Source organism: Equus quagga, chromosome 2 (assembly GCF_021613505.1).
Source record: "Equus quagga isolate Etosha38 chromosome 2, UCLA_HA_Equagga_1.0, whole genome shotgun sequence".
In the NCBI taxonomy this organism is placed as follows: domain Eukaryota; kingdom Metazoa; phylum Chordata; class Mammalia; order Perissodactyla; family Equidae; genus Equus; species Equus quagga.
In genome coordinates this window covers 153,210,307-153,222,478 of record NC_060268.1, presented here as the reverse complement: position 1 = coordinate 153,222,478, position 12,172 = coordinate 153,210,307, and the positions used below count along the sequence as shown (strand labels likewise).

General features: G+C 52.5%; 1 protein-coding gene across 1 annotated transcript; it reads right to left on the bottom strand.

Moving 5' to 3' along the window:
* Positions 1 to 8,360: 8,360 nt before the first annotated feature.
* Positions 8,361 to 11,073, bottom strand: FRAT1 (FRAT regulator of WNT signaling pathway 1). Its single transcript, XM_046653972.1, has one exon. It carries the CDS (start codon positions 10,849 to 10,851, stop codon positions 10,015 to 10,017), a length of 837 nt encoding a protein of 278 aa, XP_046509928.1. The 5' UTR covers positions 10,852 to 11,073; the 3' UTR covers positions 8,361 to 10,014.
* Positions 11,074 to 12,172: the final 1,099 nt, after the last annotated feature.

Here is a 12,172-nt window from a genome sequence, read left to right as displayed (position 1 = left end):
GCATGGTTTGGCTTTTTGGTGGAAGGTGGGGGAAAGAAAAGTGCATGGGGACACCTTTCATAATGAAGAATGCACTGGGGACCCGGGCTCAGCACAGGATACTGGTGGAGCTGCCATACTTGGGTGCTTCTGGGTTGATATTCCACAACATCAGAAAATTAAGTCCAGGTTTTTAAAAGCTGCTACATGGGCTTCCACTCCCTTTGCGGACTAGGAACATATTCCAGAAACACTTTCTAGGCTGGAGGGCCGAGGCCAAGCGATTTGCTGTGTCTGGAGGGAGGTGGAGAGAGGTGAGTTTTCCTCTGGAGTTTTGTGTGAAGAATGAGGGCACAGGCAGACCCAGCCTGTTTTCTTCCTGGAGACTGGCTCACTCTTGAGCTGTGGCCTAGGGAAAGGAGAACAGGGTTTTACAGCGGTGTATTTGGTCTTTGTGAAATGGCTCAATTTGAGCAGGGGGTGGGGGTGGGGTTAGATTAACTGAAGTGGCCCCTCCTCGCCCCCCCCCCCCCCCCCCCCCCCCAGGCCCTCAGTTGCCTCTCCCCTCTTCCCCAGGCATGGAACCCTTGCTGAGCCCCCTCCTCCTTGGGAGCCTTTCTTGGTACAGCCCAGCTCTGCTAAGCAGCCCCTGGGCACCCCTCCTCCCCAGCACCTGCCCACGCTGGGGCTGCAGGGGAAGGCTAGTGCTCAGTGCTCAGTGACTTGGTTGACTCAGCCCTGCTGCTCAGCAGCTGTGTCATCCCCCGCAAGGCACTGCTCTGTGCTTTTCCCTCCTCTCATTTGTAAGGCAATAATACTTAATAGGGTACCTGGGAGGTAAAATGAGGACCTGAGGTGTCTGGGACACTTAAGTACTCAAAAAATGATAGCTGCTAATTCCTGGCACCACCACTGCCCTTTCCTCCTGCAGGGGGCCCATATCTACCTCCTAAGTGTTCCCCACTTGCCCTCACCAACACCTCAGCCACCTCTTCTCTTCCACTATGAGCACAAGCTATTGCCCCCTCTTGCTTCTATACCTTCTAAGTCCCTTTTCCTGAACTTCCAGAAGGCTGCCTCCACGCACCTTCCAAAGGGTCTGTTTCTCTGCTTTCATCATGCGGGGGCTAGCATTTACCAAACACATGTGCCAGGTACTGTTCTGGGGGCTTAAATCATCTCATTATGTATGGCTTTATTTGCCATGAGGTAGGCACTGTTTTCTCCATTTCATAAATGAGGACACAGAAGCCCAGGAGATTAAGTGATTTTCCAGAAGTCACCACGTTTTAAGTGGTGGAGCTGGGATTTGAACCCAGGCAGTCTGGCTCCAGGATCTGCTGCCCTCAACCAGATCTGCCAGTCATACTGTACCCTCTACATAAGACTTTCTTGACACCATTTTCTCCCGTGTTGGATTTATTAACGTTCTTAAGAGCATCCCACAGCCCTTGACCCACTAAATACCTCAACACAATAGCACACCATTCTCAAACTCTTCTTGTACACCAGCCACAGATGTGCAACGTGCTGGGGATCTGGGATGAGGCAGGGTTTCAGACACCCTGGAAGAACCCAGAAGCAGGTTTGGGGCTGAGGTCTTCACATAAGATAATAGGAATTGCATGAGAGAGGCACAGATAACGAATGGCATATGGCTGCTGCTTTTAGACCCTTAAGTCTCATCAAGTAAGATGAAGGCATAGGGCCAAGATGGTGAGGTTTCATGCAGTGCAGATGTCCTGTGGTCTGCACCAAGGCCAGAAGAGCACTCAGGAATGAAGTTAGAATGGTGACTGTAGACAAGGAGAAAAGATCTACAGGACCTGAGAAGCAAAGTAGAGGGAAAGGGAACAGCCCTGTTGTGGGCAGGCAGTCCAGCAGGCACCTTTTACGAGATGTTACTTCTCTCTTCACAGTGGGGAGAGGTGGGAATTAGCAGTGGGAGAGCAGGATCTGAACTCATGGCTCAAGTCCATCCTCCTGTCCCCTGTCTGAGCCTGCCCGTGCCTTTCCTTAGGAAACCCAGCTCCTGCTATTGCTCAGTCATTTGCAAAGGTGGTAGAGAGCCTAGTCCTGGCCCTGGGCCTGGGGAAGTATCTCTGTGTCCAGGAGGCAATAGCCATGTCCAAGGTGTTGCAGCTTGGGACAGCCGGTTCCTAGTACCTGGCTCAGGAATGACTGTGGCTGGGATATCCCTGGCCCCTTGGAGTGGATGGGCACAGAACTGGGCGTGCGGACATGGGCAGAGTTGAGACACCTCCATCTTCTGAAGGGTCCGAGGCTTAGGTTTTCCTGGTAACATTCTACAAGTCTTGAGCCCAGAAGGGGAGAAGCTGGTTGAGTGAGTGTGTGTGTGTGTGTATATGCAGTAGTGGGGAAGGGGTTGCTTAGGAGCTTCATGTGGGAAGTTACAGGGACATCAGCCTTGTGCCTCATAAATGACTAGGAGTAGGAGGAGAGATCAGGGCTGAAGATAAAGATTTGGCAGTTAGAGCTATGAGGTGGGGATGGAGCCTGGGCAATGCCGTCAGTTGGGAAGTAATAACACCAGCTAATGTACATAGTCCTTACCATGCGCCAGGCTCTGTTCTGAGCACTCTGTAAAGACCAACTCATTAACCTATGGGAGGAAGAAGAGTAAACAAAAGGAGCAGACAGAAAGTAAGAGTGGAACCAAAAGCAGCCAATGGATGCTGAAGGGTGACTGTAAGGGATGGTGGGTGTGTGGGTGTGTCTACACACGTGGATGGGTGTGCACACTTAAACAGACACACAGAGCCCTATCCATATTATCCCTGTGTACATCCTCTGTGGGTAGGTCTAGGGCATGAGGAATCAGATCCTGCTCAGTGACTTTCACTATCTCTTTTGAGCACTGAAGGTATTCAACCTCCCTTTATCAGCATCATTAAGTAGTATTTTTTTTTTTTTGAGGAAGATTAGCCCTGAGCTAACATCTGCCACCAATCCTCTGCATTTTGGTGAGGAAGACTGGCCCTGAGCTAACATTTGTGCCCATCTTCCTCTGCTTTATATGTGGGACGGCTACCACAGCATGGCTTGACAAGCGGTGCCATGTCCGCACTGGGATCTGAACTGGCGAACCCCGGCTGCCGAAGCGGAATGTGTGAACTTAACCGCTGCACCACCGGGCCGGCCCCAAGTAGTATGTTTTGAACATCCACACTGTGAGTTCTTCCCCTAACCCAGCTGAAGAAAAGTACTATTTATGGTGCATCTGGAGAAGGGTGATTATGACTCCAGTGCCCGGGGAAGATTTTCAGGAAAACCCAGGAAACCATTTTGCACTCATATTAGGTGTGGAATCTAATTCAGACAGTAAAAAAGAACCAGGCTAAAGGCAGGGCAAAGGTAACAAGATGAATGATAACCAGCTTGTGTTTTTTAACCCACCCAAATCAATAAGTGAAACAGACAGCCTCAACAGCCTATCAGCTGGGGGGGGTGTGAGTTTTACCTCCTATGAGTCAGTTAATAAGGGGGTGCAGTTAATAAACTGCCTGGTATCAGATTTAGTTTTCAGTCTATCATAGCATAAGGTACAGAGAAGAAGTATTCATTCGCACGAAAACAAGAGAACCATACCCAGCCATCCGAGGCATGAAGGGTTATACAAGGTTGTTTCAACAGCCAGCCTTCGGGTCTCTGGCCTTGCTGAGGAAGGACAGTTTGTAACTTAGGGCGCTGGCACACGGGACATCCACCCCTACAATCCGCCCTGAAGCCTGCTCTCCAAACCTGTCCAGACTGGACACCCCATCGCTTCCCGCCTCCTCAAGGAGCCTTGTCCTTCAGTTTCTCCCTTTGCATGTCCTCCCTCCACAGTTGGATCAGCGTAGGTCTCTCCTGGTTGAGGACATCCTTCCCTTGGCCCCGTTTTCCCTTTCTAGGTGCTGTCCCTCCTTTCTCTTCTTCTTCAAACTTCTAGGCGCCACGATTCATCATCTATGCCCCAAGCACTCTCTTAGCCTCCACAAGTCTGTTGAAATTGCCCCATGTGTTTGCTCTGCAAATATTTACTAAATGCCGATACCCAGGAGTTGTTACTAAATGCAGCTCTGTTTCAGGCAGTGGCCTGAGCATTTTTGCTAGCATTAGCTCAACGAATCCTTACAACCCTATGAAGCACGGACTTGATTATCACCGGACTCCGCAGATGAGGAATGTGAAGTTAGAGAGGTGAAGTGACCTGCCCAAGGTCCCAGGGAGGAGCTTTAAAGAAAGGGCCAGGATGGCGACCCGGGCAGTCTGGCTCCAGAGCCAGCGTTTTAACCACTACCTGGCACTGTACTGAGGCTTATGGATTTTCTTTTCGAAATGTGTCCCCTCTTGCCTTTTCCTCTCTCTTCCCGCCCAGGCCCTTATCACCTGGTGCCTGGATGCTGTAACAGCCGTCCAACCGATCTGGCTGACCATAAGGTTCCCCCTCAACCTCAGTCCATCCCCCATGCCATGTTGCCTGATAATCTGCCTAAAACATCCTCTTCATCTTGTCACTCCTCTGTCATCAGAGAATAATCTCCTTGGGAAAAGAAGACATTCACATATGAGCCCCTGCGATAACCCTGTAATGACAGTAAATAAAATGAAGAGTGAAAACAAAATGCACTCCAAGATCACTTCCTGTGAAGAAATTGCACGCTTTTGTCAGGACAAATTATAGACGGGAGAGGACAGGACGGGAAGCAGAACTTCAGCCGAACGCTGAATCTGAATTAGAAGGAGACGGGTTTTCTGATAGGAATGGGGGAGTTAAGAGCTGTGGCCCCAGGCTGTTCTCCCCACAAACCCTCTACTTTGTCACATTGCCTGCTGCCCCTTCTCTACCAGCCCCAATCCTGAGCTGCTTTCAACATTTGGCTTGAAAGGGACCTCCACCTTTTTGCGAGTAAACCTCTTCTAGATTGGTTATTCCCTTCCTCTGCACTTCCCTACACAACAGGAGTACATAATCAAGAAACTAGTCTTGGAGGCCGGCCTCATGGCATAGCAGTTAAGTTCTCACATTTCGTTTAGGCGGCCCAGGGTTCACCGGTTCAGATCCTGGGTGTGGGCCTACGTACCACTTGTCAAGCCATGCTGTGGTGGGCATCCCACATATAAAGTAGAGGAAGATGGGCACGGATGTTAGCTCAGGGCCAATCTTCCTCAGCAAAAAGAGGAGGATTGGCAGCAGATGTTAGCTCAGGGCTAATCTTCCTCAAAAAGAAAAGAAAAAAGAAACTAGTCTTGGGGCCAGCCCCGTGGCCTAGTGGTTAAGTTTAGTGTGCTCTGCATTGGTGGCCAGGGTTTGGGTCCTGAGCACAGACCTACACCACTCATTGGCGGCCATGCTGTGGAGGTGTCCCATATGCAAAATACAGGGGGGCCAGCCCGGTGGCACAGCTAGAAGACTAGACCCACTAGTCTTGTCTTCAGAGGAAACAGGTTTATGCCTTTTAAGAAATAGATAAAAGTCAGGGCCGGCCCCGTGGCCGAATGGTTATGTTTGCGTGCTTCTCTTCGGTGGCCCAGGGTTTCGCCAGTTCAAATCCTGGGCGTGGACATGGCACCGCTCATCAAGCCATGCTGAGGCAGCATCCCACATGCCACAACTAGAAGGACTCACAATTAAAAATACACAACTATGTACTGGGGGTCTTTGAGGAGAAAAAGGAAAAATAAAATCTTTAAAAAAAAAAAAAAGAAATAGATAAAAGTCATTAAGAGGTAAGATTTTCCACAAAAGATTTAAGTAGTGGCCTTCATGCAATAGCTTCCAGGAGCGATGTTTTATTATTTGCTTCCCATACATGATCTACTTTAATCTTCACCAAATTCTTCAAGGTTGGCTCTACTCTAATCCCCATTTTGCAGATGAGTTAATTGAGATTATTGAGGTTGAGGACACTGTCCCAAATCACACAGCTAGCAATGGCGGGCTGCCTGCAGAGCCCACTCTTTATCTATTCTGCCTCCTTGGAAACACCGTTATGGCCAGGTCACTTCAGTTGAGGATGGAAACCAGGAGGAAGCGCTGCATGGGAGAGTTTCTGCCCCTTTGCCTGCACCAGCCTTCATGGCATTCAAATGGAGTGCGTCTCAGAGGGAAACCTCTTTGGGCTTCCGTGTCTAAACGAGGCATAGCACTAGACCTCCAAAGGCTGAGCTCTCCCCGGGCTGACATTCTGTGATTACTGAGCACTGGTGGAAGAGCGGGGAGCTAATTGAGTGAGTTAGTAATTTGGTTGCCAAGGTAACTCTTTCCTGATTGGAAGGAAGGGATCACAAGGTTGGACACAGACTTTGCTGGATAGGAAAGTGGTGTCTGATCTTCGCTCCATGTTTCTGCTTCTGAGCTGGAAAAGGAAAGAGCAAAAAAAGGGTAAAAATTGGATCCAAATAGTGTAGCATTAATGCCTAATTTCGAATGAAATCTTGGGGTGGCAGACTGGAGTTCTCTGTGAGGTGTGGCTTTCTTTTCTCCAAATCACTCATTATTTGCCAATTCCTGTGTTTTAGTTTATATTTTTTTCATTGAGCTTATAGCTTTGGTCTTTTATCTCACCCAGACCATTTGCTGTGGCCAGCTGTCTTCACAGGATGCTGAACATTTTCTAAGAAGATGGTTACAGCATCCCTGGCTTTCCCTGGCTCAGCCTAGGGAGCTGGGGCATGGTTTCCCCCCGCTGGACAGCTGCAAGGCTATTGTTCACATTGTAGCCTACGTGTGAGGTTGGACTACGTATGATGCTATCAGGCGACTGGAAAGAGGCCTGAACTAGGAGCCCAGAGACCTGGGTTCTAAACTTTGTTAAGCCTTTGACTTCATAAATGACTTTGGTAGGTCACTCTGCCTTGCCCCATTCCTGGACTATTTTTGCACCTATAAAATGGTCTAATAATCTTAAAAAATTCATTTATGTAAACCTTGACATTCCAGAAAAGGATTTTGGGGTGACTAGTAAGACCTTGCAGGATTTTTAAAAAGAGGGGCAGTTATAGGGTTGTAGTGCATTTAAAGTGCCTGATGGTGGGCATTAGTTTTCTCCATCTTCCTTTTTTTAAAGAGGGGGGTTGTCCTGCCTGAGCCCTATGGTTGGCTCTAGGCTTAACCAATCATTACAAGAAGCCAGCACAGTTGGTGGCATTGAATCATGGTCAATTTGGCCCTGGCTTACTCCTAACCTTTTGACCTCCAGGAAATCCCACCTCTACTAAGACGCGGGGCTGAGGACCTCAGCGCTACTCCAATGATGGGGAAGTCAGCACCTGACCACTTTCCTCCTGCTCAGCGCCCAGAGTTGGTAGCCCACTGCACTGTTGGAGGCTCCCCTTCCTCAGTTTGTGTTAGAGCCTCCGTAATCCCCCTTCCCTTGCTGGGTGGCACTGGACTGAGCCTGCCACAACCCTCTCTCAGCAGCTTGTGGGAAATGGCTGGTTTGGTGTGTTCTGGGAGTACTTCTCAGAGACCATCAAGGTCTGTGTGTGTATTTGAGAGAACAGGGAGGTATAGACAACAGACACTGAGTCGAAAAGGGAGTTAGAAAATCAGGACTCTAAATCACATAGCACTCAATCCAGAAAGCATTTCTGGGATCGTGGCATGCCCTTGTTTCATGAGAAATCGAGGACCCTGCCGCTTGGCTACTAAGGGACCAATGATCCAGGGAAGGAAGGGGCAGGGACTAGGGACTGTTCATCTCCAGTACGTGCCAGTCACCATGAACCCTTCCTTTCATCATCTGACTTCTCATCTGTGGTACAGATGGGGAAACTGAAGCACATAGAGGTTGAGCAACCTGTCCAAGGTCCCCATTTAATAACTGGACTTGAACCCTGGATACCCTGTCGCCCAGCATGGCTCCTTCCTGGAGGCCACAGACTGAAGGAACTCAGAACAGGAGGGATAGAGATGCACTGTTACGTCACTGCTTGGGGAGAGAATGGCAGCAGACATGCCAAGGGCAGAGAGAGCAGTCCTTTATACACTCCCAGCCAGCTTTCCTACCGCAGTTTTGCATCCTAAGCAGCCCCTAACCAAGAGCTGCCCTAGCCTAAAGGGCCACCTTGTGGAACAAGTCCGCTTAATGACCACAGTAGAAAGAAAGAAAGAAATAGTGGCAAGCCTCCTGGTCTGTAGTGACTGACTGCTCTGATATCCTTTGTAAAACAGAGGCAGCTTCATAAAACATCTCCATCACCGACTAGTAATCCAAAAGGCTCTGAGGTTTTAGAGAATGGGACTGGTCCAAAATCTGACTTCACTTTCATTTAATTTCATGCCAGCACCAATACACACCCAGCCGCGAAGACCCTGTCTAACTAGTGAGCTGCTCAGACACAAAGGCGCTCTAATTACCATCCACAAGCCGGGCTGACAAGGATTTCAAGTGTTTTCATGTTTATGGAGATCAGAGAAATGTGTTCTGTGCATCTTTCCCACCGACGGCAAGTATAAAATAAAACCAAACCCCAAACCCAACACATTTATTAAAAACAGATATTTCAGTTAAGTTAAAATCCTATAATCAGGACAGCCACAATTCCAGACACTCCGGTGCGAAGTGTAGATATATCAATAGCCGCAACTGGATGAACAAGCCATTGAATCTTATAAAACCAAAACACCAACAAAACGGCCTTAGATCCCTCAGAGGGTGTGAACAGTATGTTACAAGCACTTCACCACCGTTCACAATGGCAAAGCCTGCAGCTTCTCCATTTGGAGGGTCACGTTTTCTACGCGGTTTCCTTCACTTACAAAGGCGAGCTGGCATGGCTGGGGGTGGGGCAAAGGGAGGAAACCAACTCCGTCTATCCAGGGAATTGCAGCTGTTATTGCAAACGGCCCTGGAGAGCCCATTATAAGCTGCTGTGCGAGGCTGTGCCTCCCTGGAGTGCCAGTCACGTGGCGTCTCCCCAGCCCCCAGGTTGGGGCCCCAGGAGCGCCAGCGCCACCCGCTTGAGTAGAGCAGCAGGGCCGAGGGGGAGAGGGGGGGATCCGAGGCCAGGTCTCAGGACAGCTTCCATGAAAGCCCGGGGTGCGGCCGCCCGCTGGAGGCACCGGCGCCCGGCACGTCCCCGCCTTCTCTACACCCGCGGTGGTGGCGGTGCGCGTGTCCTCAGGAGACTCCAGCCCTGCAAAACACCGCGCTCTTCTCCGAGTAGAGGCACAACCGGGCAACTCTTCTACCCTGCTGGAGCCCCGCAATCCCGTGTGCGCCCAGGAAACAATGACCTTGAACCCGAGGAGGGACAGCTGGCTGTGAAAATACTTTAGAGAGGACAGAGGCTTCACTCGGCGCCTTACCCTACTTTTCCCAGCACCGCCCGCCCCCGGCTCGCATCAGCATCCGGGGCGCACCGCTTTCCCCTGCCACTCTGAGAACCGCAGCCAGTTGCAGAGCGGGGACAGAGAAAAGGTTACTCCTATTCAACTCCCAAAAAGGTCCCTTCATGGTGCTGCATGTTTTATATTAAGAACAAGCACCCCAAAGGACACGAGCTGGGTTTTTCTGAGTGTCGTAAATTTTCAAGTCTATAGTTTGAGGTACTCCCTGAAATGATCGTCTACTCATGTTCTCCCTCAATGTGGATGAGGAACCAGCCCTGAAAAGGTAAAGCAAGTAACCGGGATAATCCTCGTCCTTCAGACGCTCGGCGATCCTGAGAGGCGCAGACTGTGGCCACATGGTCGCCGGGCTGGAGGGCCCTGAGAGGCTGCGTGGAACTGCACGCTGCGCCGCCAGGACTGATCACGCCAAATAAGAAGTCCTACTGACTGTGAGCTTGGGGTGCGCTCTCTCATGTGCCTTAAGTGGGGCCACCCAAGTCCTGTTTTTCAAACACATCGGGACCCTCGACCTCAGTTCCCCGCAAAAATATTCTAGATTTTTCGATTCCTGGTCTTCATAAGCTTATTTTCTCGCTTCCAAATCACGACTTCACCAGTCTGAGTTAGGGATAGAGCCCTCAGGGGAACCCCTTGCCCTCCAGGCAGAGGCTGGCGCTGTGGCCACTCCCGTGGCGTTAGCTACCAGGGACAAGAACACTGTCGCCAGTTCTGAGCTGTGCCCTCCTGCCGGACGCGCCAGGGTCGCTGCAGGCCGCGCGAGGGCTGCGGGGCGAAGGGGGCTCATAGACTGGGGCCGACAGAGGCTCCAGGAGCTGGCGTTGGGGAAGCTTTGCGCGTAACTGCAGCCGTCGCGAATGAAGCCTCCGTACAGCCTCCTTGATGAGGTTCCCCGAGAGCACGAGCTGCTGCAGGAGCCGGTGCGGGTCGTCGTCGCCGGTGTGGGCTTCGGGCTGAGGCCCGCGTCGCTGCTGCAGGCGGCGGGAGGCGGCGGAGCCCCGCATCCATCCTCGCCGGCACGGGCCCGAGAGCGGCTGCGGGGCGCCCTGCTTGTCGCCTCCCGAAGGCCCACCGAGGCCAGGCTGAGGGGGTAGTGGGGACAGCGCGGAGGGACCTGCGGCGAGCTCGGCCACAAAGTAGGGCGCAGCCCTGCCCCGCAGGCGGCCGCGATCCCCGAGGGCGCAGCGCAGGGCCCCCGGGGGCGCCGGGACCCCCGCCTCGGCCGGCGCCGGCGACAGAAGCAGCGGCAGCCCCGGGGACCGGGCCTTGTCCGCCCGCACCGCCGCCGGGGGCCGCGGGGGCTGCAGCGGCGGCCCCGGGGGCGCGCACGGGGAGGCCGGGCTGTCCTGCGCCGCGTCCAGCTGCAGCGTCTCGCCGATCTGGGCCACCAGCCGGTCCACCTCGCCCGAGCCGCCCAGCGTCACCGACTGCTCCAGCAGGAGGAGGCTGTCGTCGTCGTCCTCTTCCTCCTCCTCCCCCTCCGCTTCCTCTTCCTCCTCCCTCCGGCACGGCATGGTCCCCCGCCCGGGCACCCGGAGCTCTGCGGGCGTTGCTGGCGGCTCGGCTGCGTGCGGGGCTCGGTGGGCCGCAGCGGAACCGTGCGCGGTGCGAGAGCCGGGGCCGGGCCGGGGCGGACGCGGAAGCCGCAACCCGCCGGGCACTCGCGCCGCGCGCCTGCAGCCGCGGGAGCCGGAATCCTACCGGCTCCGGTTGATTTGTAAACAATGGGTGACGTCGCCGCCGGGCCCGACCACCGCGCCGGGGTGGGGGTGAGCTCTGCCGTTGCGGGGCGGGGTGCCAGCTGGGCCGGGGTCCAGGTTGAAGCGTTGCTTCCTCTAAGCTCCGCGGCCCTGAATGCTCTCTCCGGGGGCGCACTGGGGAGCTGATCCTCGCTCTCTTAGCCGGGCGTGATTGGCATTTTCAGAAGATGAACACCGGCGTGGACTCTGTTGGTTTCTTCCACACACGAGCACACACACTTACACCCACACACCCACAGGCTCCCCTTCTCTAGGCTCTTCTGCTGGTATGATTTTGGCATTTGCGCTGAGGTCCTGGTGCCAGCGTCCGGGAAGTGATGACCAGGTGGCTGAGGCGAGGATGGAGAGGAGAAAGAGTCAGGTTAGGTATTTTTCTGGAGCTTAGAGAAACGAGGCTGCCAGGGATGGAAAGGAAGAAGGGGCCTCTGTGGTGTGATGGGGGTGGCGGAGCTGGAATTGGCAGAGAGGCCACAGATTAAGGTTTCTTCCTCAGGAGCATGGGTATGTGGGGGCCTGAATTGGGGATGGCATTACTGGACAAGAGGAGGTCGCTAGTCTTGGGAGGGGTTGTGCGCTAGAAAGTTCTTTTAAGAAGAATGTCTCAGCCCAGTAAGGGAGTGTCCTCTCTGAGGGGGTAGCAGGAGAGGGAAATAGTGAGCCGATGGATAGAAATGGAGATATGGGTCAGCTTTAACCCTTCAAAATATCAGGGTTGGCTTAATGATTAACCATGACTTCATTTTTTAAAAGCAGGAGCAGAAAAATGATCCTTTACTGTCTTGTTGCCTCGAGGTTTTAGACCTTTATTCAGCCCTGACTTCCAAACACTGTGCTTGTAGGTAGACTTGGTGGACCAGCCTTTACAAGCCAACCAGGGAAGGGATATTATCAGAGTGATGGAAATATTCAAAACCCCCGTTACGGTGGTGGTTGGACACCTCAGTAAATTTAATAAAAATCGTTGAATGTCGACTTAAAATGAGTGAGTTTTATATGTGACTTATACGTCCAAAAAGCTGTTTTAAAAATTAGCCACAAAGCGCACACAAACACAGAAGCCAGGCGGCAGGGAGCT

Coding starts and splice junctions, on each gene's coding strand:
- FRAT1 (XM_046653972.1), bottom strand. CDS start 10,851: ATGCCGTGCCGGAGGGAGGAGGAAGAGGAAGCGGAGGGGGAGGAGGAG.